This window comes from Netta rufina (genome assembly GCF_964035555.1).
Source record: "Netta rufina genome assembly, chromosome: 16".
NCBI lineage: Eukaryota > Metazoa > Chordata > Aves > Anseriformes > Anatidae > Netta > Netta rufina.
Genome location: NC_140140.1, coordinates 15886086 through 15907885, shown reverse-complemented (window position 1 = coordinate 15907885; position 21800 = coordinate 15886086). Strand labels below are relative to the sequence as shown.

At 51.1% G+C, this 21800-nt stretch overlaps 1 protein-coding gene across 1 annotated transcript; it reads right to left on the bottom strand.

The window, feature by feature from the left end:
- Positions 1-5805: 5805 nt before the first annotated feature.
- TM9SF4 (transmembrane 9 superfamily member 4) lies at positions 5806-21025 on the bottom strand (the record flags this gene model as incomplete). Its single annotated transcript, XM_084296914.1, has 18 exons — positions 5806-7921; positions 8317-8406; positions 8955-9074; positions 9645-9708; positions 10033-10208; positions 10384-10467; positions 10795-10870; positions 10976-11057; positions 11626-11758; positions 12337-12407; positions 12907-13018; positions 13212-13330; positions 13704-13827; positions 15074-15203; positions 15282-15450; positions 15860-15959; positions 17497-17610; positions 20942-21025. The coding sequence occupies 18 exons, from the start codon at positions 21023-21025 to the stop codon at positions 7772-7774; spliced, it is 1998 nt and encodes a 665-aa protein (XP_084153040.1). The 3' UTR covers positions 5806-7771.
- Between the last annotated feature and the right edge of the window lie 775 nt (positions 21026-21800).

Sequence of the window (21800 nt, the reverse complement as noted above, 5' to 3'; positions counted from 1 at the left end):
AATGCAGTACTTCCTTTTCCCCACCGTTGCCTTTCAAAGTTCAACGAGTGCCTTCTTGTTCTCTAACATAGAAAAGGTAAATAGGGCATTGCAGCTAGTCTTCTGTTTACCACCACTGAATACCTCAGTCCCCTCTCCTACTGCTTTTCTCTTGGCAAACCGAAGAGTTCCTCACCGTTATCAATAATATGCAAGCCTTACCCCTGTCTTCAGCTGAGAATTTATTTTTTTTTTTTGAGAAATAAATGGCCAGAACTGATCACTTACTGCAAGTGAGGATTAGCAGAGTTACGCGATGCCATCGCACACCTTCTTCTTCTTCCCCTTCCGAGTATTCAGCTTTCTTGCTTTTTGCCTGCATTGTACTCTCAACAGATGTCATCACTGGAATTCCTTTAGCAGCGGTAGCTAAACTTAGAGCCAGGCATCTTTTTCCTCCCAGTAGTCTGTCAAAGAATAAATGGAATTCATTTCACTATTATTTGCATGTGTGATTTGCTTTCCACAGCCACCCTAACGATCGGACTTGCAGAAACATTTGTTAATTAAATGAAAGTTGAAACCAGCAAGGGGAGCGTGTTTGCAGACAGCGTGCACAAGCTGATACCAGATATTTACACTGGAAACTGGAGTCAAAGTTTCTGTTGCACAGCAGAGCCTAGCACTTGCAAAGCGTTTCTCAGCCACTCTAAAACTACTGCATCTGTTTGCACCTGAAGTACTGAGCGTCCACAAAAGGAATTATTTACTGAAGCTGATCGGTGAATATCTTTTAGCTGATTGTAACAAAAGACTACGACAAGCTAAGATATGCCACTTAAATCTAAATTCTTTAGGAGGCGTGTACTGAGCTGTTAGAAAAATCAGAAGTCAGCTCAGACAAGCTCTTGCTAGTGCTAGTTGTAGGTAGAGTGCAGCATCGTGCTTGCCACGCCGTGAGGATATCTGGGCTGTGCTGCAGCAAGCAATTGCTCTGGTTGTGCACAGGATATTTGTGAGGGAATGGCTCCCATTGTGATAGTTACATGGTGATAAAAAGTTTCAGCCCAGACAGGTTTTTTTTTCTTTCAAATCAAGGTTTAGGGAGGTTTAAGTCAACGTCCTGCTTTCTCCCATAACATTGTGATGAACAGGGAGTGAGAGACTGCAGGGAAAAAAGGTGAATGTGAAGTGTTCCTTAACCAGAGACCCAGGGCATTGGTGTCAGCGACCGCAGCACCAAGCCTTAGGGTTACAGCGCAGCGTTGGGCAGGCAGCTGAGGACAGCGGGTACGGGGCTGCAGGTGCTGGGTACCTTTGCAAGTCAAACAGGACAAACACAAATTAAGCCATCTGGAGAGGCACAAAATGCTTTGATAGAAGAGAGGAGTTTTTAAAGCAATATTTTCAGAGAGACTGAATAAATACAGGAGACGGCAAGCTAGAGCTAGGCGGGGTCTTACGCTGAAATAGGGCAGCGGGGACTCAGCAGGATTTGAGGCACTGAGCACCAGGTGTAGGAGAGGAAAACTCTGAATGGCTCTGTCAGAACTGCTGAGCCTCATCTCCAATAAACACTGTGCCAGCAGACTTCTCATTCTCTTAGCCTACTAAGTGCAAGACAGACTGCAAAGATGCAGAGCATTTTAAATGCTAAATGGGCTTCAGGGGAAGTGCCCCCGGACCCTCCCATTGTGCCGTCCTTATTCCAGGCACGTCTGTAGAAGAAAGGTGTCAACAGATTGAGCCCGAGAGGAGCAGCTACAGCAAATAATTGGCCAGAAGGGTTTAGTTCAGTAAAGAAATATTCTGAAATATTCTGAAGCGTGGCTGACAAGGGTTCGAGACCTGCAGGCACCGTGCAGATGCCTGAGATACAATTAGAGAGCACAAGGCTGTGAAAGGACAGGACGTGACACAGACACCAGTAATTACAAATCAGAATGTCCCTCGGGTATCAAAAAGGCAAGGACACGGTGTCCCACTGAAATAGGAACAATTCCAGCTCCTTCATCAGAAAACACACAGGACAACCACTTCTGGGGCAGCGCAGGGTTAACTCACCTAGCCAGCCCTTCCCGGGCTCAGATTTCTGGAGCTGTGTGAAAGTCTGAAGATCTTTTTCCCCATGGGATTACAGCTTGCTCAAAATCCATTTGTATGAAGGAACACCATGTTAACTTGCATTTGTTTCCACTGAATTTCACTTGACAGAATGTCCACGTACGGCGTTTTGACAGATCCTGTTCAGCTGTCTCACAATAGCGCCTGCTCTTTAGCCTTCGTGTTGAAAAATGTTGTCACTTCAATGGGAATCCCTTTTTTCCCTCTGGTAGATTGATGATTTCAGTACTTTTGTTGGGAGCTCAGCTCTTTGTTCTTTAATTCCTTCCTTGCTGACAGGTGAATAGCAGCTGCCTGGAAGATTTCCTGCAGTTCGCCGTTAAAAATCCCTATTTCCTTTCTCTGACATTGCATCACTTTTGCTATCTGCAAAGAATAATCCCACAGAGGCATTTTCTACCGCCTGCAATTAAAATTTTTACAAAGAAATCTTCAAAGATGCTCCCCCCATCACTCTACCTTCCTGCTTATCCTCTCTAATCCTGGCTACTCAGCCTCACTGAATTCTCCCTTGGGTGCCTATTTTTCAGCTAATTGCTTACCCGAGCCCAGCAGACACTGCCACCGGTGCACGGCTCCGAGCAGAAGGGCTCGAACAGAACCACTTCATTAAAACTTCACGGGTTTTCATCTTTTCCCAAAATTTGTTTCATTTTTTGTTACTCATTTCTTCCCATGTGATCTGCACCCAGCCCCGCACGCTTGCACAGACCACGCACCGCTGAGCGCTTCGGACCTCAGGAGCAGGTCAAGCAAAATTCTTCCTGGGTCTGATTTTGCAATGACCAAATAGATCGTTTTCTGCTTTTTACAAATCACATGCTGGAATTAAATTTGCTTTCCCATTGAAAGCACGCTTTGTTTCCATGCGTACAGGTGCCTTCTGCGCGTTTCTGTGCCTTCTGCATCGTCTGCGCTGGGTGCTCGCAGCTGAAGCTGGGGCTCCAATAATTCTCTCCAGCAGTGCCTGAACAGCAGCACACGCAAAGAACTCGTGTGGCATGGAGGTACCTTCCGTCAGGCTGGAGCTCACTGCGACAAGGAAAGTTAAACACGCTGCAAAAGAAAGAACAGGGAATTTGGAATCCTTTTTTTTTCTGTTTTTTTTTTACTGCCATTAAAGGTTAGCTCGTCATTTTCAGTTAGGGGAACAATCCTCAACAGGAAAACATCTCGTTAATAACACCCCCCAGCCTCCTTTTCTAAGTTACCCTCACCTTCACTCTCGCCCTCTATTTCACATCCCGTGTCTCTCTCTGAAACTACTATGCAAACAGACAGCCAGGGCCGATGGATAACATACTGAGACGAAAGAAAAGCTCCACGTAAAGCCCACGGGACAGGAAGAGCTGCCACGTGTCACTCAGCACATGGGCCTGGTGAAAAGCTCCCACGCAGGTGCCTGCCCCAGCTGCCTCTTTTCCTTCACAGCTCACTGTCCTGTGCTGGAAGGTAACACCTGAGCTGCTGCTTTCCGTGCGGGCAGAGCTGGCCCTGGGCAGCTGCAGTTACTGCTGCTGGAAGCCTGGCCTGAGTTTCTGACTCCTCCTTGCCCTACTGAGTGCCTACGCCTTGACTTTTTCTTGTGCTAGTGTTCCCTAATACCTAGAAACTATTTTTAGAAAGCTTCTTTTGTAATACTTGTACTGGCATTTTACTTGAATGAGGATATTGGACAAAAAAAAAAAAAGTAGAGACGTCTGCCTTCGAAGCAGTCACGAGAGGGAACCTGTGGAAGCCACGAGGATTCACCCCGGGAAGCTGTCACACCATGAAACTGCTGCTGGAGGAGAAGCTGCTGCGGGGCCCTCACAGCTGCATCCCGCTGAGAATCCTGGCCCAAAAGGGCAGCACCACTTCTGCTCCTGCCACAAGCCGAGGGCAGCACCTGATCCGGAGCCTGCAGAGGTCCTGCTGTAAGGTGGGGGCTTGGGATTTCTCAGCCCTGGTGGCTGATGGCAGGGGTTCAGCTCCTTTCCCTGCAGCTGCAGCCCGTGCCAGCCCCAGTACCTGACCTCTTCCTGCAGCTACAGCTGGCAGAGCCAGAGCTTCCCCTCGTTAAAGCGTGAGTGGTTTTCTAAAAATAAACTTTCTAGCACTTTTACACACGTTGAATAACCTCGTAATGGAGTATTTTGGGGGCTATAAACAAGGTTTTTAAATCGTAAAAATACGAAGTGCCATTAGGAAATGTACAATTCGCAGCTAAAGTTAGCTCTTTCCTTGTCTTGCAAAATGAACTTCAAATTGGAAGTTTTTTTTAATAAGGAAGGTGTTCATTAAAAGCATTTGAATTACTCGCCTTGAGTGTTGTTTTGGAGGGGAACGGGGTTTTTGGTTGGCCTGTTTTAAAGTAAAGACAGAATCACAAAGCAAGTCAGAGGCCCAGCTTCCTACCTGCATCCACACAGACTTCTGAATCTCTTCCGAGCAGAGCAGAGCACCAGGGAAGGACAGGGATCCTGCCTGGGACACAGCAACAGCCAGTGCCGTTATCTGGTGTCAAGGAGAAAAACGTCAGACAGGAACTTTGGTGCCCTGCACAAGGGCAGGGGACCCAGCACCAAAACTTAGAGCTGAAGCCACGAGCACCTCGCTGACACCGGCTGCAGAGGCTTTTTGACAGAGACAAAAAAAGGATTCTGCCCTCACAGAAATCTCTTTTCAGGCCGTGGTTTAAAAGCTGACAGTCATTTCTCACTGCTCACATGCTTTTCTGGGTACGATTTCATTTTTGTTCTTAATGCAGCCTGGCAAAGTGCTGCTGCCTTCGTTGTGTTCGGTCTCAGCCCAGGAGGAAGCGGCACACTTCGGTCTGCTTCAAAATGAAAAACGAGCTTGGCACAGATCGTCCTGCTGGTGGAGCTGAAGTCTTCCTTCAACCTTTTTATGGGTGGAATTGACTGCTCCAATGATTTTTGATTAAAAATTTAAGCTATTTCCCCACCGGCCTTGGCAGCCGATCGGCATCACGGACATCCAGCAGCCACCGGCAGCCCCATAACAAGTCCCCAGCCGGAGCTGCTCGCGCCCCATCGCTCTGCTGGGCAAAAATCCCAAGGGAGCTCGCTGCCCCTCCTGCACCCACCGCCTCTGAAGGGAGCTGTGCCCACAAACGCCCCACAGAGCAGAAACACACAAGGGCTGGTGGTAAAGACACCGAGCTGAGAGCTAACAGTGGAGGGGCACCTTCCGACAGCGCAGCACAGCTCCAGAACAGAGCAGGGAACGCGGCTCCCTCAGCTGTAGGCTCACCATGGGAGGGATGTGAGCAGGGAAGGCGTTTCCCTCAGCTGTAGGCTCCCAGCCCCACTGCTCCAAAGCCCCACGGAGCTGCCACGCACGCTGCCAGCCCTCAGCAGTCCCCTCGTGGTGCTCCAGCCCTTGGTGCTGCGCGAGTCGAGCCGCGCGTTGCACGCCGAGAGAACCGAGTTGCCTAAAGCCTTCTTCCCGCACAGCACACGACAGCCAGGAACAAATCAAAATGCCTCGACCGGCGGCGTTTTAATCACAACACACAGCAGAATACAGGACATGCCACACTGGGAGAAGCTTCAGTGCTCCATCAAGTTTACCAGGAGAAAAATAATCAGGGAAGAAACTGGAACGTGCTCCAGGCTCTGCTTCTGACTGAAGCCACACAAAGACCACAGAGGTGCCACGGCAGGCTAAACGTTACGAGAAGAAAATCAAAGAGGTGGCTTGGGAGAACCCAGAACAGGACAATGGTAGATTTATTTACAGTAGGGCACAAAGAATACATACATTAATTAAAAATTACAAAGAATACAGAGAAAACACTCCGGGGGAAAGGAGAGAAATCAATGCTGGCTGAGCCTCTCCACGGGTGGGGATAGCAAAAAAAAAAAACAAAAAACAAAAAATCTCAAAGATCTTAAATCAGACCCGACGCAGTACTCCACAGCACAGTTGGCTCGTGCATCCCCTGCTCTCTTTTTTCCATCCTTGATTCCTGGCTGATCAGACTTTGGCATGGCGCATGGCTGAGGAAATTAGGCAAGGCCAGAAAGACTTGGGGCTGAGGAGGAATCAAACCATCCGTGAAGCCAGCTCCCTGCAGGGAGCAAGGCCATCAGTACGAGACACAGGTCCCTGTGCGGACCCAGCGGAAACTCTTACAGCAAATTTGGATTAAAACAGCCCCAAATCCCTCAAGTGCATGCATCAGTGCTGGTAACAGGGAGGGCTTGGGACAGCTGTGTTGGAATGGTGTCACCTGGGAGCCTCATTTCTTACTACAGGAAGAAGCAAAACCAGTTTTTTTTTTATAGATCTCATAAACCACCACACCTCTGCCCGGTAGCCCCGACTGAATCCAGCCACTCTGGGGATGGAGGGAGCCTTCACTGCAATGTGGAAGTTTTTAACTGGCAAACATCATAAATGACCAACATAAAACTTCAAACCTCGCTTAAAAAGATCTTCCCAGGGGCTTATTCACGCATCAAGCCACAGAAAAAGAGGAGCCTGCTGCAGAAGAGCCCACGCTGGCTGCCCAGAGGACTTAGACCGTATTGTGGAGAACAAAATACAGCTGAGGGGGCGTGAACTTCTGTTCCCTGGAGGTAGAGAATCTAAGAGAGGAGAAGAGAGCAGCAAGAGCAGCTGGGGAACAGGGCAGGCAGTGAGGCAGCCCGCTTCTGGCAATGGGAGGACTCCTTGGGGCCTCTCCCTGTCCCCAGCCCCTTCTGCACGGCCACAGCCGAGGCCCAACACTGCATCAGGTTGCTTGGCACTAACGCAACGGCGGCGCCGACTTCAGGCTTCCCAGAACCGTGGGGTTCCCAGGAAGGAAGGAAGCCGGCCCCGTTTCCTCACCCGGCAGGAGGAGAGCTGCGGACACCACAAGCCCCGGCCGTTACCCCACGCATCCTTCCAGCGGCGCGTTCCAGCACCCAGCGCAACCGCACGCTTCCAGCAGGACGCTGCGTCCCGCTGCGCCTCCCGAAAGAGGAAATCCCACCCTCCCATGCTGTCCAAGGCCAGAAGCTGGGAGAAATGATGCTGAGGGTTGCAGTTCTCCAGCTCTCTCACGGTGAAATTGCACTTCCTAGGCTCCGAAGGGCACCTCCATCGAGCTGTAAACAAGCTGATGCCAGGACTTCTGCAGCGAGAGCACGCCAGACCCATGCTGGGTGAGCCTTTAGGATCCTTTTTGTTTTGCCACAGTCAAGTTCCCTCTTCTGCGCAGACGTGAAGGCAGGAAAGAAATCCAGTCTGATACTTGTCTGAAGAGTCTCCCTGAATCCTAGAGCACCCTAGGGGCTGGAAGAAAATGCTTTCACAAGTGTTTCCACTGCTGTCTTAAATCCATTCATCATCAACATAAAAAAAAAAAAGATGAATTAGCAAAAAGGGGTTTGCTTATACAGAGGGATATTTCTCTGCTAAAAAACTCCCTCAAATCTGGAACAGGATAATAAAGTTAAAATGTAAGGTATCTACAGGCCCCTTTTCCCCCCAGAAGTAGCCCAGAATCCATGTACACTGTGCCAAAAGTTACATTCCAAAATGAGGAGTTATTTATTTCTCTTGTCACTCTCCCACTGGATTTTGTTTCCTTAAAAGAATTGGGAGAAGATGTCTCCTTCGCTCCCGGGAGGACGTGTATTCGGAGGTGTCTGCTTTCTGCTGGCTCTGTGCATCTTCAGTCTATTTTCACTGCGGCGTAAATCTTCCGGACAAACATGTAGGCTGCATAGAAGCCAATGGTGCCAGTGAGGAGCCAGAAGGACAGGACCATTAGGGCGGTGTAGCCGAAGTACAGTAAGGAGGGAATGAACTCAACAATATCCAGCTAAAACAGAAGAGGAGTTAAAAATAAGTAAAATCACGTTCAGAGGTAGCACGAATCAGCTCCCACACCAGCCAACATCCTCTCCAAGGGGCATTCAGAGTAGGAGCAACCCTCTCTGCTCAGTGCATTATTGTTCAGCTGAGAAGTCCCCTTCAAGAGAGGGGCTGGGGACCACTGCTGGCAACTGATTGTTCCACACAGGTGCCCCAGGCAGGGGCTTCAGGTCCTTAAATCCTCCTTCCTGCTTTGGAAATGCCATCAGCACAGCTGGCTGCTCAGCTGCCTTGTGCTAGCACAGGGACGGACTCGCACTGGGCAGCCCTGCCATTTTCTTCCCCGGATCCAACAATCTCTCCTAGAAAAGTCTCACTTTGATACGAGAGGGGTGACAATACCTTGTTCACAAAGTAGAAGATGGCATAGATAAGCACATAGAAGGCAGATCCTCCAGACACCAAGAAGGTCCTCCACCACCAGCGGTAATCCTGACAGGGTAAAAAGCCTCAGCATTATTCCACAGGCTTCTCTTTTCTGCATCACCACTTCCACTGGCTCAGGGGAGCTGTGAACTTTTTGGGACTGGGAGAGCATTACCCATTTTCCTTCAAAGGAAAACCACAGTTTGGGCATGGGGAGCTACTTTGTCACAGAATTATTTCCAAACAAGGACAGAAAACTGACAGTGAAACATGCCAGGTCAGCATCACAGCACTTGCTACCAGAGACCATGGCTCAGCCTTTGACCCCGCATTTCTCTTCAGACATAGATGGAATTAAATGGTTTCTTTGGAAAGAGATGTCAGCTCAAAATACTCTGCTCCCAGCAGAATTGCCTGCATGAAACCACAGTTCCCAGCCTAGATGTCAAGTAGCTTCAACTCTCCTTAAAGTCTAGAGGTGTAAAGAACAATCACACCCACAAATCTGGGCCGTGCTAGATTTTTTGCCAAGCAGCAGCAATAACGTGACCTGTGCTTTGTCAGGAACGAGCGTGCACCCTGAGCTACTGAAACAATGACAAGGGAAATCTCACCTCAGCACAAAGCTGGAAGTACACCATGACAATGCTGATTTGTGAGCAGGATACCACCAGGATTATAAACACCAGGAAGAGAAAGCCAAAAAGGTAATAGAACTGGTTCTCCCAGATTGCCTGAAACAGACACAGCAAAAAAATGTTTCCACGCTTCTGTAATCAATTGGCAAATGTGAGACTAACTTCTTCCAGCTAACATAAGAAAAAGAAATGAGGGACCCTCAGCCCCATAGAGATGAGGTTCAAGTGAATTTCCCAAATGGACTGGGTTGCAAAAAGACACCCAAAGACAGCTATGAGGTAGCTTGCTCACTCCCTTTCATTCTCCTAGCAATGGAACAGCAAATTCCTCCATGTCCACAGAAGGGTGAGAAATCAGCAGCTGAACATCTTAAGGTCGGGTCCCCTCCTTGACATAATGTTACAGTGAGCTTTATCTTCAGCACCATCCTTCAAAAGAAGGTTCTGCAGACATCTCCAGGTGTTTTCAGCAAGACAGTCTGCAGAGACCCACAGCCCAGCTCTCTCTAGGAACAACACTGAAAGACCCGGAGGGAACCTGTCAGCCCCTCCAGTAAGTACAGGAGTATGAAATTGCTCCAGGTGGGTGCTCCCTCCCTTTCAGAGCCATACCAGCTTTGGCACGAGAGGAATCCTATTCAAGAATGAAGTGGGTTAAATGCTTACACTGAAAATGAAGAACAGTTCAATGAACATAGCTCCGAAAGGCAGAATACCAGCCATGAGAATCCTGCAGAGCAAGAAAGAGAAACTGTAAGCAGCACAGCATAACTGTCTGGCCATTAGAAGCTCCCTGTAACCACCCAGAGCACTCCTAACAGAAGCTCTACAGCTCCAGACAGCTAGAATAAGTTTCATGCAGTAAATGACACAGCTGCTCCTGTTGTTGGGCACATTAAACACATCAAGATTAAGTCTCTGATACTGCATTACTCAAGAAAACACCTCTGTGACCTGGCTGTGTCCAGACACCAGCAGAAAGGTGACGGTCAGCAGCCTAAGAGAACTGAGGGGATGGGGCTTAACTCACATTTCCTAGACACTCATCACTCACCCGACAAATTTGTTCATATACCACCTCTGCTCCGGGATCTGCCTGGGAATCTGGTTGGTCCGCACGGGATTGTCATACGGCTGCTTGCGAAACCCAAAGTAGTACCCCAGGTAGACCAAGGGCAAAGAGATCCCAAACCACATGCAGAGCAAGGCCACCATGGTAGGGAAAGGCACCTAGAATCACACGGAGTCATAAAAAAACAAGTTCGTCTGCCCTGGAGACTGAACTCACTGGCCAGCCCAACTCACTGCACTGGCACCCACATGAGAGAGGTGCTGTGAAACTCCCCAACAGCCCAGTCACCCGCCTCCCACTCCAGCAGGCTCCCAGGATGGAGGAGGTACCTACCGCTCCAGAGGAGTGTTTCCCCCAGATGAAGCAGTTCAGGACAAAGCAGATACCGAAAACGACACCCGGATACAAGGTAGCTGTCTGCAAGAGCAAACGCAGGGTAAGAGAAAACACAGAACATTAACCGGATGCTTCTTTTTAATGAGCCCACTGCTGGGACAAAGCACACGTGGAGAAAGCATCCCTTCTGCTCCCACAGCAGATGAGGATCTCAGGCAACCTCTTGCTTTGCAGCACTACATGCTCTGGTGTTTACCCTTTCATGTAAAGCTACGAGGACTCAACCCACAGAAAATCTCTGCAGGGCCAGCCAGCGTGCATCCAGCCACCCACAAATGCATGGGGAAATTAACCCCAGACCTTGCCATCGTCAACCCGGACAGGCAGCACAGAACACCAAAAACTCACACAAAAGGCTCCCTTCTTCCACCGATGTCCTTTCAGAGTCCGGTATAAGCGGCCAGCAAAGAATCCACCAAACACCCTGGACAGAAACAAGCCAAGACAAAGAAAATGAGCTTTCGTTGCTGGGGAAAGGGAGGGCAGGTGGAGGCAGGACAGTTCAGTTGTGGAAAGCAGTGACACCTACCCCATGAACATGAAGAGGAAGCAGGCAGTAGTCATCAGTGCACCCCGGCTAGAAGGTGACAGCATCCCCAGCATGGCAACAACTGCGGAGGGAAACCAGGACAGAGCACAATGGCTCTGATGCACACGTGCCAGCCTGCACCTGGAGGCCAGGGGCCACCCCACAGGCTGAATGCAGCCGCCTGGGATCACCACCTCCTGCACAGACCTCATTTCCTTCAAAGCATAACATAACGCACCCACAGCCTCCAGCACTGGCCAGAGAGAAAGTCACAGCTTTGCTCTCAAGCTACAGACCATGCTTTAGCCTCACTGCCCAGAGATTTGAGCAGGTGCAGCTCAGAAGGCAAAGCGCACGTGCAAATGTCTCTCAGCCCATTACCACCCGGTGCCTGTTTCTGCAGAATCCCTGCCTCTCATATCTTGATTACAGAAAATACAAACTCAGAAAGCATCTCTCAAGCTGAAGGCATCTGTCTAGAAACTCAGAAATGCTGAGCACAGGGTACAGCCTCCATCAGGAAGCAGACTCATGTGACTTCACTCAAGCTAAGGTGAGCCTAGACTGAAGCTGCAGTTTGGAGCTGCAAACACCCCTGAGCACTGCTCCTCTTCTTGTTACGGCCACTCCGTGCAACACGTGCCACTTACAGATGACGATCAGGATCATACAGAAGAGCTGAATTCCAGAACCCAGGAGGGAACTGAGGATCATGGGATACTGTGGAGGCCTGAAGACATCTCCGTGCACAAGTTTCCAACCAGACTCCTCCATGGTATCTTCCTGTAGCAACAAGAACAGAAGGTATTTAAATACAGTTTAGCAGCGGAAATAACGGTCCCATCACAGCCACCCCAAGAGCCTAATTTTCTTGTACTAGTTCTACAGATTCCTATCATCTAATTAACAAACTTCTTTTCTCTTGCACTTCAGTCAGTTAAGACCTGAACTGCCAGTGCCAGGACACGTTTATGGATCCATCAGCAGCCATTACCTAGGTACAAAGACATCTGTACTGGCAATTTGCTGTTGTATACAGAGAGCCAAAGGCATCACAGAACCACATCATGGAACAGTTTGGGAGGACCTTTAAGGATCAGCTGCCTCACCCCCCTGCTATAGGCAGGGACATCTTTTGTTAGATCAGGTTCCTCAGGGCCCCATCCTGACTCTGAATACTTCCAGTGATGGGAAGCGTCCTGAGAGCACATTACAGAACCACCTCTCCAATCTTCAGGGTTCAAAGAAAAATGGGAGGCAAGGTGGGAAGAGATACTACAGCCACATCTTCAAAGCAAATCCCTGCTCATCTCTGCTTCCCTCCCTCTGTGATCCCAGCCCCAAGAACAAACACATCATACAATGTCATCTTCTTTGTTGTAGTTGGCAATGTCCTTCCGGAGGGTGCGGATGATGATCATGCTGAGAATACCTGAAAACAAGTACAGGTTAGCTCAGAGGCTCCTGTGTGGCCCTGCTGCTCTCGTGCTGTGCCACCACACTCATCCCACCAACACACAGCTCTGGCTAGGAGAGGAAGTCTTGAATCATTACTCTTCTGCCCCAGCCTACAGCAAAAACAGAAACAAAGCCCCAGGGAGTAGGGAAGGCAAAATTCCAGCATGAACATGGCTCTGTGGCTTTCCTGGTTTTGCTTTTTTGTTTTGCCTTTTTTTTTTTTTCCTTTCTTTAACACATTAACGATTCTACTCCCCCAGCGACCCCAGTCAGAGCACAAAAGCAGGTAGCAGCCTGACCCCACAGGGTACTGCCCAAACCAGGAGGTTTTATACATGCTAATGCTCATTTCCTGCCCTTTCCAAGCAGGTTCAGCCGTGGACACTTCCTCCTTGAGCTACAGGCAACTGAGGCTTCCAGACAATTCCCTGCACTTACGGTAAAGCCTTTTTCAGCCCACACATCTCACTCACCCGAAAGGAAAAAGACGACCACAACGGAGTTGATGATGGAAAACCAGTGGATCTGCACATCGCTCATGGTCAGGTAGGTGTCCCAGCGGGAGGCCCATTTAATGTCACTTTCCTGAAAGAACAGCACGGTGTGAGCAGGAGCCCTTTGGACACCCCAGGAGCTATCATTGCCCTGGGTCTTCTCACACCAGCACCTTCCCCATGTCTTCCACAACACCCCTGTGGACACCCCTTGGAGCATGAACTGCCAGCCCATGCCAGGCAGGGGCAGTTAGCTGCCAGCCAGCTCCCCACTACTTCCTCACCTCCCAGTGGACAGAGTACGTGAAGAGCATCTGGTTCTCCTTAGAGGGATCGATTTCCTGAGGGGCAGAGCCTGTGGCTTCAGGTAGGGTGCACATCCCCTTCTCATCAGCCTTCAAGTCTGTAACAGAAAACAAGGCACACACTGGGTCAGACCTTCCCTGAGGCACCACCTCTCCCGCTGATCAGCCTGGCCCCAAGTTCAAGGCACTGTGCCACTATTCCTCCAAATACTGCAGGGCAAACACATTCATTCCTTTCCCAGCTGCTCTGCAGTTTGCAAAACTGTTCTTCCAATCAGCAGTGAACAGCATAAACAAATTTTAAGGAAAGATATTATTGTTACAGCTAATATTGTTCTTACAATTCAGACCCCCTCCTTTCCGTGCCCTGAGGCAAGGAAGTAACAACTGGCACTGGTACATCGGCGTGTGTTCAACACTTAGCCTGCAAGAGATTCTTTTCCCTTGCTCCCCTCCCTATAAGTCACTCACCTTCTTGTTTTATACTCTGGGGAATCACTTCAAAGCGCACAACCCTGTAGGTGGGCTCCTGGTTTTCTTCCACATCCTCTCTGTGGTAGTAAAGGATGAAGGAGAGGTGGTTGTGCAGGTAGAACTAAAACAGATTGACATTAAATATAATGTTAGCCACCCGAGAGAGGAACGAGCAAAGTTTAGAAGCAACTGGAGAAAGCAGTTTCAGTGCAGAAAAGGGAAGACTCCCACTGTTCCCAGATACATCGTGCCATAGGGTGAGATCAAGCTCACACTGCCAAGTTTAAAAGAACAAGAGGAGAGAACACAGGTATTGAAGAGGTGGCACCTCAAACACTCCCAGCAGCAGTGACGAGGTCCCAGTCTATTTCTGGCCCAGACAATACCGTTCCATTGAGATCCATCTCAACCATGCACTCAGGGGAGACTTCAGTGGCAAATGAACCACAGAATTTATGTTGGAAGGACCTCAGTAGCTACAACCTCGAGTTTCCTGCTTGCTTTTTTCTAACAGATAAATATTAATCAGCCTGCTGGTGCTCACAGCTGCCCTAAGCTTGTACTTTCAAAAAGCTCTTACATCACCTACGGCAGGAACAAAGTGCAGCAGCTCTCTCTGCAGGCACAGAAAGTTCATTCACCCGTAAGAACTTATACCCAAGCAATCAGAGCCGTGTGTGCAACTGAACTGACTATGTTAAGAAGATAAATCAGTTATGTCAAATACAGCCAATCTTTAAGGCACACCATTTAAAAAAAAAATATCTGCAGGAATACACATGCTAAATTTCCATTTGCAAACTTAAGAAGCTTTTTCTAGATGGTTACAAACAGGATATTTTTTTTTCTTTTTACAATTTGCCAGTGCTTTTACTTTCTAATATCCCATACCCTTTGCTCCCCTTTGGCAATTAGGTTTCTTTCACCCACAAGCAATTACTCTGCACCGAAGGAATTCAGATTGCTACCTTCCAAATCAAACTTCCCGCCACATTCCAATCTACTAATAAATGTTAGAATAAACACTAATAAATACTGCAGTTGGTTTTTTTTAAATAAAAGGTGCTCCAAGATTGTTAAAGATCAGCCAGGCTTTGGGGTACAACACCTTTGGTCTACTGCAGGGAAACCACTCCACAGGTACATCCAAAGCCTTATTGCAATTCCATGCTAGGAGCTCTGGTTGTCATACCAGCATTCCAGCACCTGCCCTCATTCTCTTCCGTTAGAATACCTCTTGTATTTCCATTCTATACAAAAATGTTGATTGCATTCCTAACCCTGATGCTCTCTGGTGGATTTCCAACGCTCTGAGAGACTCCCACCGCTCCTCTACAGACCCCTCAAGCAGCACCCAGATTCTCTACCTTGTTACCGTCCATAAACCCAAGCCTGTATCCATGCTCGAACTGCACATCCTTCTCCTTCTTCTTTTCCTCTTCCTCACGATTGGAATAAAACTCCAGCCGTGTGGCCACAGGGAGGTTATCAGCAATGCTGAAAGCACATATTTCAGATCAAATTTGTCCACAGCACAGAATCCCCAGACACAAACCCCTGCTCCAGGTGACTCACAGGTGGACGTAGTAATCCTCCCTGATCCGCTCGGCGATCAGCTTGCTCTGCTCCACGGTCAGAGTGACCGGCTTGTTGGGAAAGTTGCAAAGAACTTCACATTTCTTCTCCACGTTCATGGAAACCTGGAAAGGTGTATTTACAATTCGATCCCCCCGGAGAACCTCACCTGGAAAACAGGAGAATAGGAGCAGGGTTTAAGGCTGCCAGGCTTCCTGCCACTGATCCTGCTACCTGGTTTGAAGAACCCCGTACAGCTCAGGTCATGAGAGGAAGTCTGCTTCGTTACCACAGATGCAAAGAAAAAATTGGAGGGTAGCTGACTTTGTTGGAAGTACCAAGCACTACGTATGACTGGTTGACTGCTCCCTCCTTCAAATAAGTTGTTTCCTTTTTCCAGCATACGGACATCCCAGTTTGCAAACTGCCAGCGTATAAAGAAATAGAGGGAGCAGGCTCTCCACAAACAGTGTATTAGAGAGGATGCTTGCAATTCCTTTTCCTCCTTTAGATATAATCCCAGCTCATGAGCAGCAGCCCGTTTGTTGCTGGGAGCATGCTGTTCAGCGGATACGTACCGAGATTCTCAGCCTTGTACGTTATCTTGGTGGGCTGGCAGAAGGGCAACGAGTAGTACTCATACGGTAACTGCGTTCGTGAGCTGGTGAGCTTCACAGCCTGGAGGGAGAAAGGAAGGATTATCCCCATGACAGGGCTCAGTTTCCTGCCCTCTGGTAAACACACCTCTCAGAAGTTCACTTTTGTAAGAAAGGAGACAGATATTCCTCCTGCACAGTTCCTAATCACACATTCTCTACCCTAAAACTTTGGGTGGCATTTCAATCACAAACAGAAACCCTTGAAGAAAGGAGCGTGGCAGATTTCTTTTTATTTTTTCAAGTTTTTTGACTCGGTGAAGTCCTACAAAACAACAAAGAGCTTGAAATAGATTCAAGAATCAAATTTCATATGAGACTGTAGTTATTTCCTAAAAAAATAAAATTAAAAAAAAAAAAAGACACATTTCACCAGACCTAGAGGTCTGGCCTCCAGCTACACAAAGAGTTGCGCAATTTTTGTCACTGGAAGAAAAGCCAGAGGGCCACCAGATTGGGAAGACAAAGGGCAGTGACAAAACCCAAACATTTCTGGAGAGTTCCCACAAATCACACGGCACAAGGGAAGCGCGGACAGACACCACGATGGCCAAGGCCACAGTTGCTCAGAAAAACAGGAGTGTTTTGTAGTGCAGCCAAGCTCCTTTATTGGAAGAGCCGCTGGCAAGCACGCTGACTTGCCTTATCACTTGAAGAAGCATTTGGCTGATGAAATCCCTCTGAGACCAGCCCCTCCAATACCCCCTCTTCCAGGAAGCTCACTGTAGCCACAGGCAAATCGCATTTGCTTAAAAATAGCCAAGGTCTGGCAGCCTGCAGCCAGAGAGCAAGTTGTGTCGGGCTTCACGTGGGAGCATCAAACCTCAGCAGCCCCAGGGGTGCTGGATTTTGCTGAGACAAGAGGCCACAGCTTTAGAAAAATAAATGAAAAGGGCTATAAATTGCTGCTGTCTGGAAGCGAGGCCTGGCTTCCTCCTGCACAGAAGCAGTGGTTCCATCATTGACTACCAGCAATGTTGTAGGGGAACAGCTCTGCAGCAAGCCTGGGCTGGAAGGTCCCAACATTCAAGGACAAATGCCTGCTCCTGGAAAGGGCTTAGCATGGATTTCACTTGACTTGAAGACATTCCATGTGCAAACTGGGTAGAAGAGAGCACTGAAAAAGTCTGACTCGACTGCTGCTTTACCCTACCATCCTCAGGCTCATCCTCCATGAGTATTGTGGGAGTCAGTACGGTGCCCGAAAAAAAATCTGGTTAAATTTGCTTCAAAAGTGCAGAAAGAGCACGCTCTGTGGCCAAACAGAGCAACAACTTGAGGACTTCGGGGCAATTGCTGAAGGGATTCGGTAGAAGAAATCAGAAACAAGAAAGAGAATCATGCTGGGAATTGCAGGGTGAGGTGACAACAGTGAGCACTTGCGGGCTGCTTATCCCCAACACCCTACACGAAGGTAGTAAAAAGGAGAAATAATCTGCACCAAAAATGTTAGTAATGGGATCCCAAAGTTTGACTTGCCTGTCCCAGGTAGCTATGCTGATATAAACAAGGAATAAAAAACTGCACAAAACAAACAACCAGATCCAGGTTCCTCCCACCTTTATTTCCACAGGATCATTCCGATGGAAGTTGATAGGAGCCACACCAGGGACATAAAAAGAATCTGTACCACGAAGCCACAACAGCAAGACCAGCAAACACCTTAGCCTTTCCTGCAAGAAGGAGGAGAAATATTAACATACTTTTATATTAACACTAAAATATAGATCTATATAATACTAAAATAGCAAAATAAACACCAGAGAAATATTAGATGTGGGAAAGAACACTGAAAGCATTAACCCCAGACGTTACAAAACCTGTAAGGCCGAGGGATTAAGCCCAAATTCAGGAAAGCTTTCTTCACTTCGTTTTGTGACTCTCACTGGGTCACTTTCCACTCCGCCTGGTTCTTCACCCGCACTCAGGAAAGCTCTGGCTTTGCTGAGCTGCAGGGAAGATGCGTTTAGCTGTAGCGTTTCACTCTGCAGGCTGTCATCTGACTTCTCTACTCCCACCCACCCAGCACACTCATGAGGAGCGGCACAACCCCGTGGGGAACTGGGCACCAAGCCTGGCATGGGATTACCCTGCCCAGCAGCAGCTCTGGGGCTGCCCCACACCGCTGCCCGTGGGGTGGTTCAGCAGGGGCTGGGCACATCGCCTCTCCTTCCATCCCACTCTTTTCTCCCTGCCCCTCTGGGCCACAACACAGCTCAGCGTCAGGGAAAAAGGAGCTCGCAGGATGGCAAAAACGAGGACAGAGCTTTGGAAGGCGCTCAGAGCCACACGGGCATGTGGAAGATGAAGTTTGCGATGACACCTCTGGCAGAAATCAGGCTCTCCGCATGCAGATGACGATGACTCAGGCAGCACCGAGCAGCAGAAAAGGCAAAGAGGGGGACTGTGGAGAACGCTGCCAAGAAAAAACATTTGGTGACAAGAAACGGGAACACTGCTACGCAACAGGTGGGGCCGAGTTTTGAAAGTGAAATTCGAAGGAACGTTTCCAACGAGGGCTCCTCTGCAGCCAGCTCTGCCTGGCAGGGCACGTGCGGGGAGAAGCTCGGAGCCTTCCCGAGCAGGATCTGAGCTCCCAGACTGAGGGACGAGCTGCTCCTCCAGCAGCCAGGGTGGCAATGCGGGCACGTGCCCAAACACCTGCACAGCTCCCGAGCCTCCCCCGGCAGTCGTTTCATTTCAGACGCCTGCAGGGCAGATCCTCTCCTGCGCAAGATCAGAACTCGCAGCCCTGCTTTAGCTGAGTCCCAGAGCCCCGGTGAGGCGCAGACTTCAGACGGCAGGACGCTGCCTTCGTGGCCTTCCCCGACTCCGTACGGTTCAAAAAGCTTGCATGAAAAATCACTCGGGTGGCGGTCTTTAGTCTAAGGTGCCAGGGAATTGTACAAGGAAGGAACAGGCAGCACAGCAGACATGCACAACTCCAGACCAGGACAGTTAGCCCAGGGGAACGGCCGAGAGAGCAGCCAGCACCTCACCACAGGGCACCACACGAGCACGAGGCCACCCTCGGCAGCGACAGGCACTGCCTCGTCCCATCGCGTGAAATCCAGCCCTCCCGAAGCCTGGGGACCTCTATCAGTGCTGAAAACGCGACGGGCAATCCCCTTCGAAAATCCATCCCTGTGATTAACTCTGGAAGGAAGCGCTTCTCAGTCAGGGTGGTTTGACTCGAGCCTTCCTTGCGGCCGTTCTCTCAGCATTTCTTGTCCTACGCACAGGCACCAACAGCTCGCACAGAAACCCTCCCAAGAAGCTGTTCATTGATAATTATCAGACTCAGCATTTGCAAACAATTCCTGGACGGTTTCTTTGATTTATCTCATTTAGAAAGATTTAAAAATACTGCCTTTTTTTTTTCTTCTTCTAAAGACTCATAGAAGCCTTACCAAACGCTGCCAAAAAAGCGGGGTTGTCACACTACACCCCGGCCAGACCCAGCTGAAGACCCCCCCCATCAGGACACCTTTCAGTGACCACACACATGCACAGTTTGCAGGCTCTGCCAGTGCCAGAGTCCGAATTCCAAAGTTTCCAAAGTTTCTCTAGGGGAAGGGGCAACCAGGAGCCCGAGGCACCCTGCCAAGGCACTTCAGCATCACCCAGCACGGCCGGGTGCCCCTGCCCGGCTCCTGGCAGATGTTTTCTAGGTGCTGCCAACACGAAGAAGCCTTCGAGCAGCGAGTTCCAGCCCCCTGCAGCCCGGTGACACGCCTGGCACCGCGTCTGGGCTGGCTCACTGGTTGATAATTCACCCCGGAAGGTGAGAACACAGCAAAGGATTTGCTTAACGGGGAGAAAAGGAAGCAGGAAGCGACAGCAGCGGACACGGTATGAATGAGATGCCAGATAAGGCTGCATCTCCTCCACAGAGGGCACAAGGTACAAACCGAGGGCTGCTAACTTTCGGTTTTGAGGAAAACCGGGGGGAAACGACCTGTGCACAGCCCCTCTGGGCAGATCCACACCGCCCTGAGGACCTCATCCAATTACTGAGACTTTTTGATACGAGATCAGAAAGGAATGAAGGGAATCACCCACTACTACAGGGCAGGAAACACCGACCCACAGACCAGCACCCCAAGCTCCTCGATCAGCATCAGCTCGGTGATCAGGATGTTGGCAGCGCCCACCCCTCGCCCTGCCAGGTGCCAGCCTGCCTCCTCGGGTGTCCCTCAGGGCCGTCAGCACAGGCCCAGCTTTATTATTGCCTGCTGGCGCTCAGAGGAGGCACTGAGAGGCTCTGGGAAGGAGCCAGGCGCTGCTTTCACACCCATCTCTCAGAGCCCCTTTGACACCAGCAGGGCTGCGAGCAGCCTCTGCCCCTCGTAGGAGAGGAGGCCACCGGGAGATCCCCCGGAGAAACCCCGGAACGAGCTCGGGCCCTGCCTCCTCCCCGTCTGGGACAGATCCAGCACCGCGAAACGCTGCCCAAAACCGAGCACCCCACGCCCTGACCCCTCTGGTTCTCCCCGGGTTTCCCCTCCGGGACTCCCCACAGCCCGGGGCCGGCCAGCAGCCCCCGTCCTCCCCCCGTAACCCCGCTCCTGAGGCGCCTCCTCCTCGGAAACCTCCCCCGGAGGCTCCGGGGCCGCTCGCTGCTCCCCGGGGCGCTGCCGCCGAGGCCTCCCCCAGCGGGCACAACCCCGGGGCACGGCTCGGGACCGGCACCGGGGGTGGAGGAGCGAGAGGCCCCGCTGAGAAGCCGCAGCGGGCCGGGGCAGCCTCCCCCCGCGGTGCCCGGGGCCGGCCGCGGCCTCCCCGCCGAACCGGGCCGGGGCCAGGCCGGGGCCGCACCGGGAGGCTGCGAGGCCTCGGCCCGACCCCGGGCGCTGCGCCGGGGAACCGGCGGGGCTGCAACCGGCTCCGCGCCCCCGTCCCCATTCCCGTCCCGTTCTGTCCGGTGCCTCCGGTCCCCGTTCTCGCCCCCCCCCCCCCCCCGGCCCCGTCCCGGCCCCGCTCGGTGCCCGCCGCCCCGCTCACCATCGCCGCCGCCATCTTGGATCCACGTGTCGGCGCTGACGTCAGCGGAAGCGGCGAGCGGTTGGCTGCGGGGCCGGTTGCCATGGCGACAGCGGCCTCGGCCCGGCCCGGCCCGGCCCGGAGCCGCCAACAGCGGGGCCCGGCCCGGCGCTAACGGGAACGGCGGCGGGGGGAGGAGGAGGAGGAGGAGAAGGGGGGAATCGGGGCGGTGCTGGGCGTGAGGCGAGGGCCTCGCCGCCATCTTTGCTGAGGGCAGAGCCCCGAGCGCGGGCACCGAGGCCTGGGCGGGCGGCGGGGCTGCGGCACAGCCAGGCCCGGCCCGGCCCGGCCCCCCCCGGATCGCGGCGCCGCGGGACGGCCCCGGGAGGCACCGGCAGCGGCAGCAACCCCGGGGGAGGCCTTGGCAAGGCCCCGGGGGCTGAGGCTCCGTCTGCAGCCGAGAGGAGGCGCCTCCGGGGCGCGGGGAGAGCTCTGGGCCCGCTGTCACCGGGAGCGCTGCAACGCTGGGGCTGTTAAAATAGTTTATTGAGTGTAAAAAAAGCTTCTCGAAGCTGATGTAAATGCGTAGAAAAATGGGGTTTGTCTGTTTAAATGAGGAAGAAATAATCAGTCCTGGAAGGTCGGTGTTGGAAGTAAAGAACGGCCTTTAAAAGCATGACTTCCTCTATTCCTCTTCCCTAAACGCCCCGCCATGAAACACAAAAAACGAACAAAACCATGAAACGAGCGGGGAAGGGACGCGTGGCTCGGGGCTGGCAATGCAAAGCAGAGGGGCTGAGGGCAGTGACAGCTGTGGGCGAGGCGGAGGTGCTGGAGCGGAGCGGAGCAGCCCCAGAGCAGGGCCCAGGCTCCAGGGAGG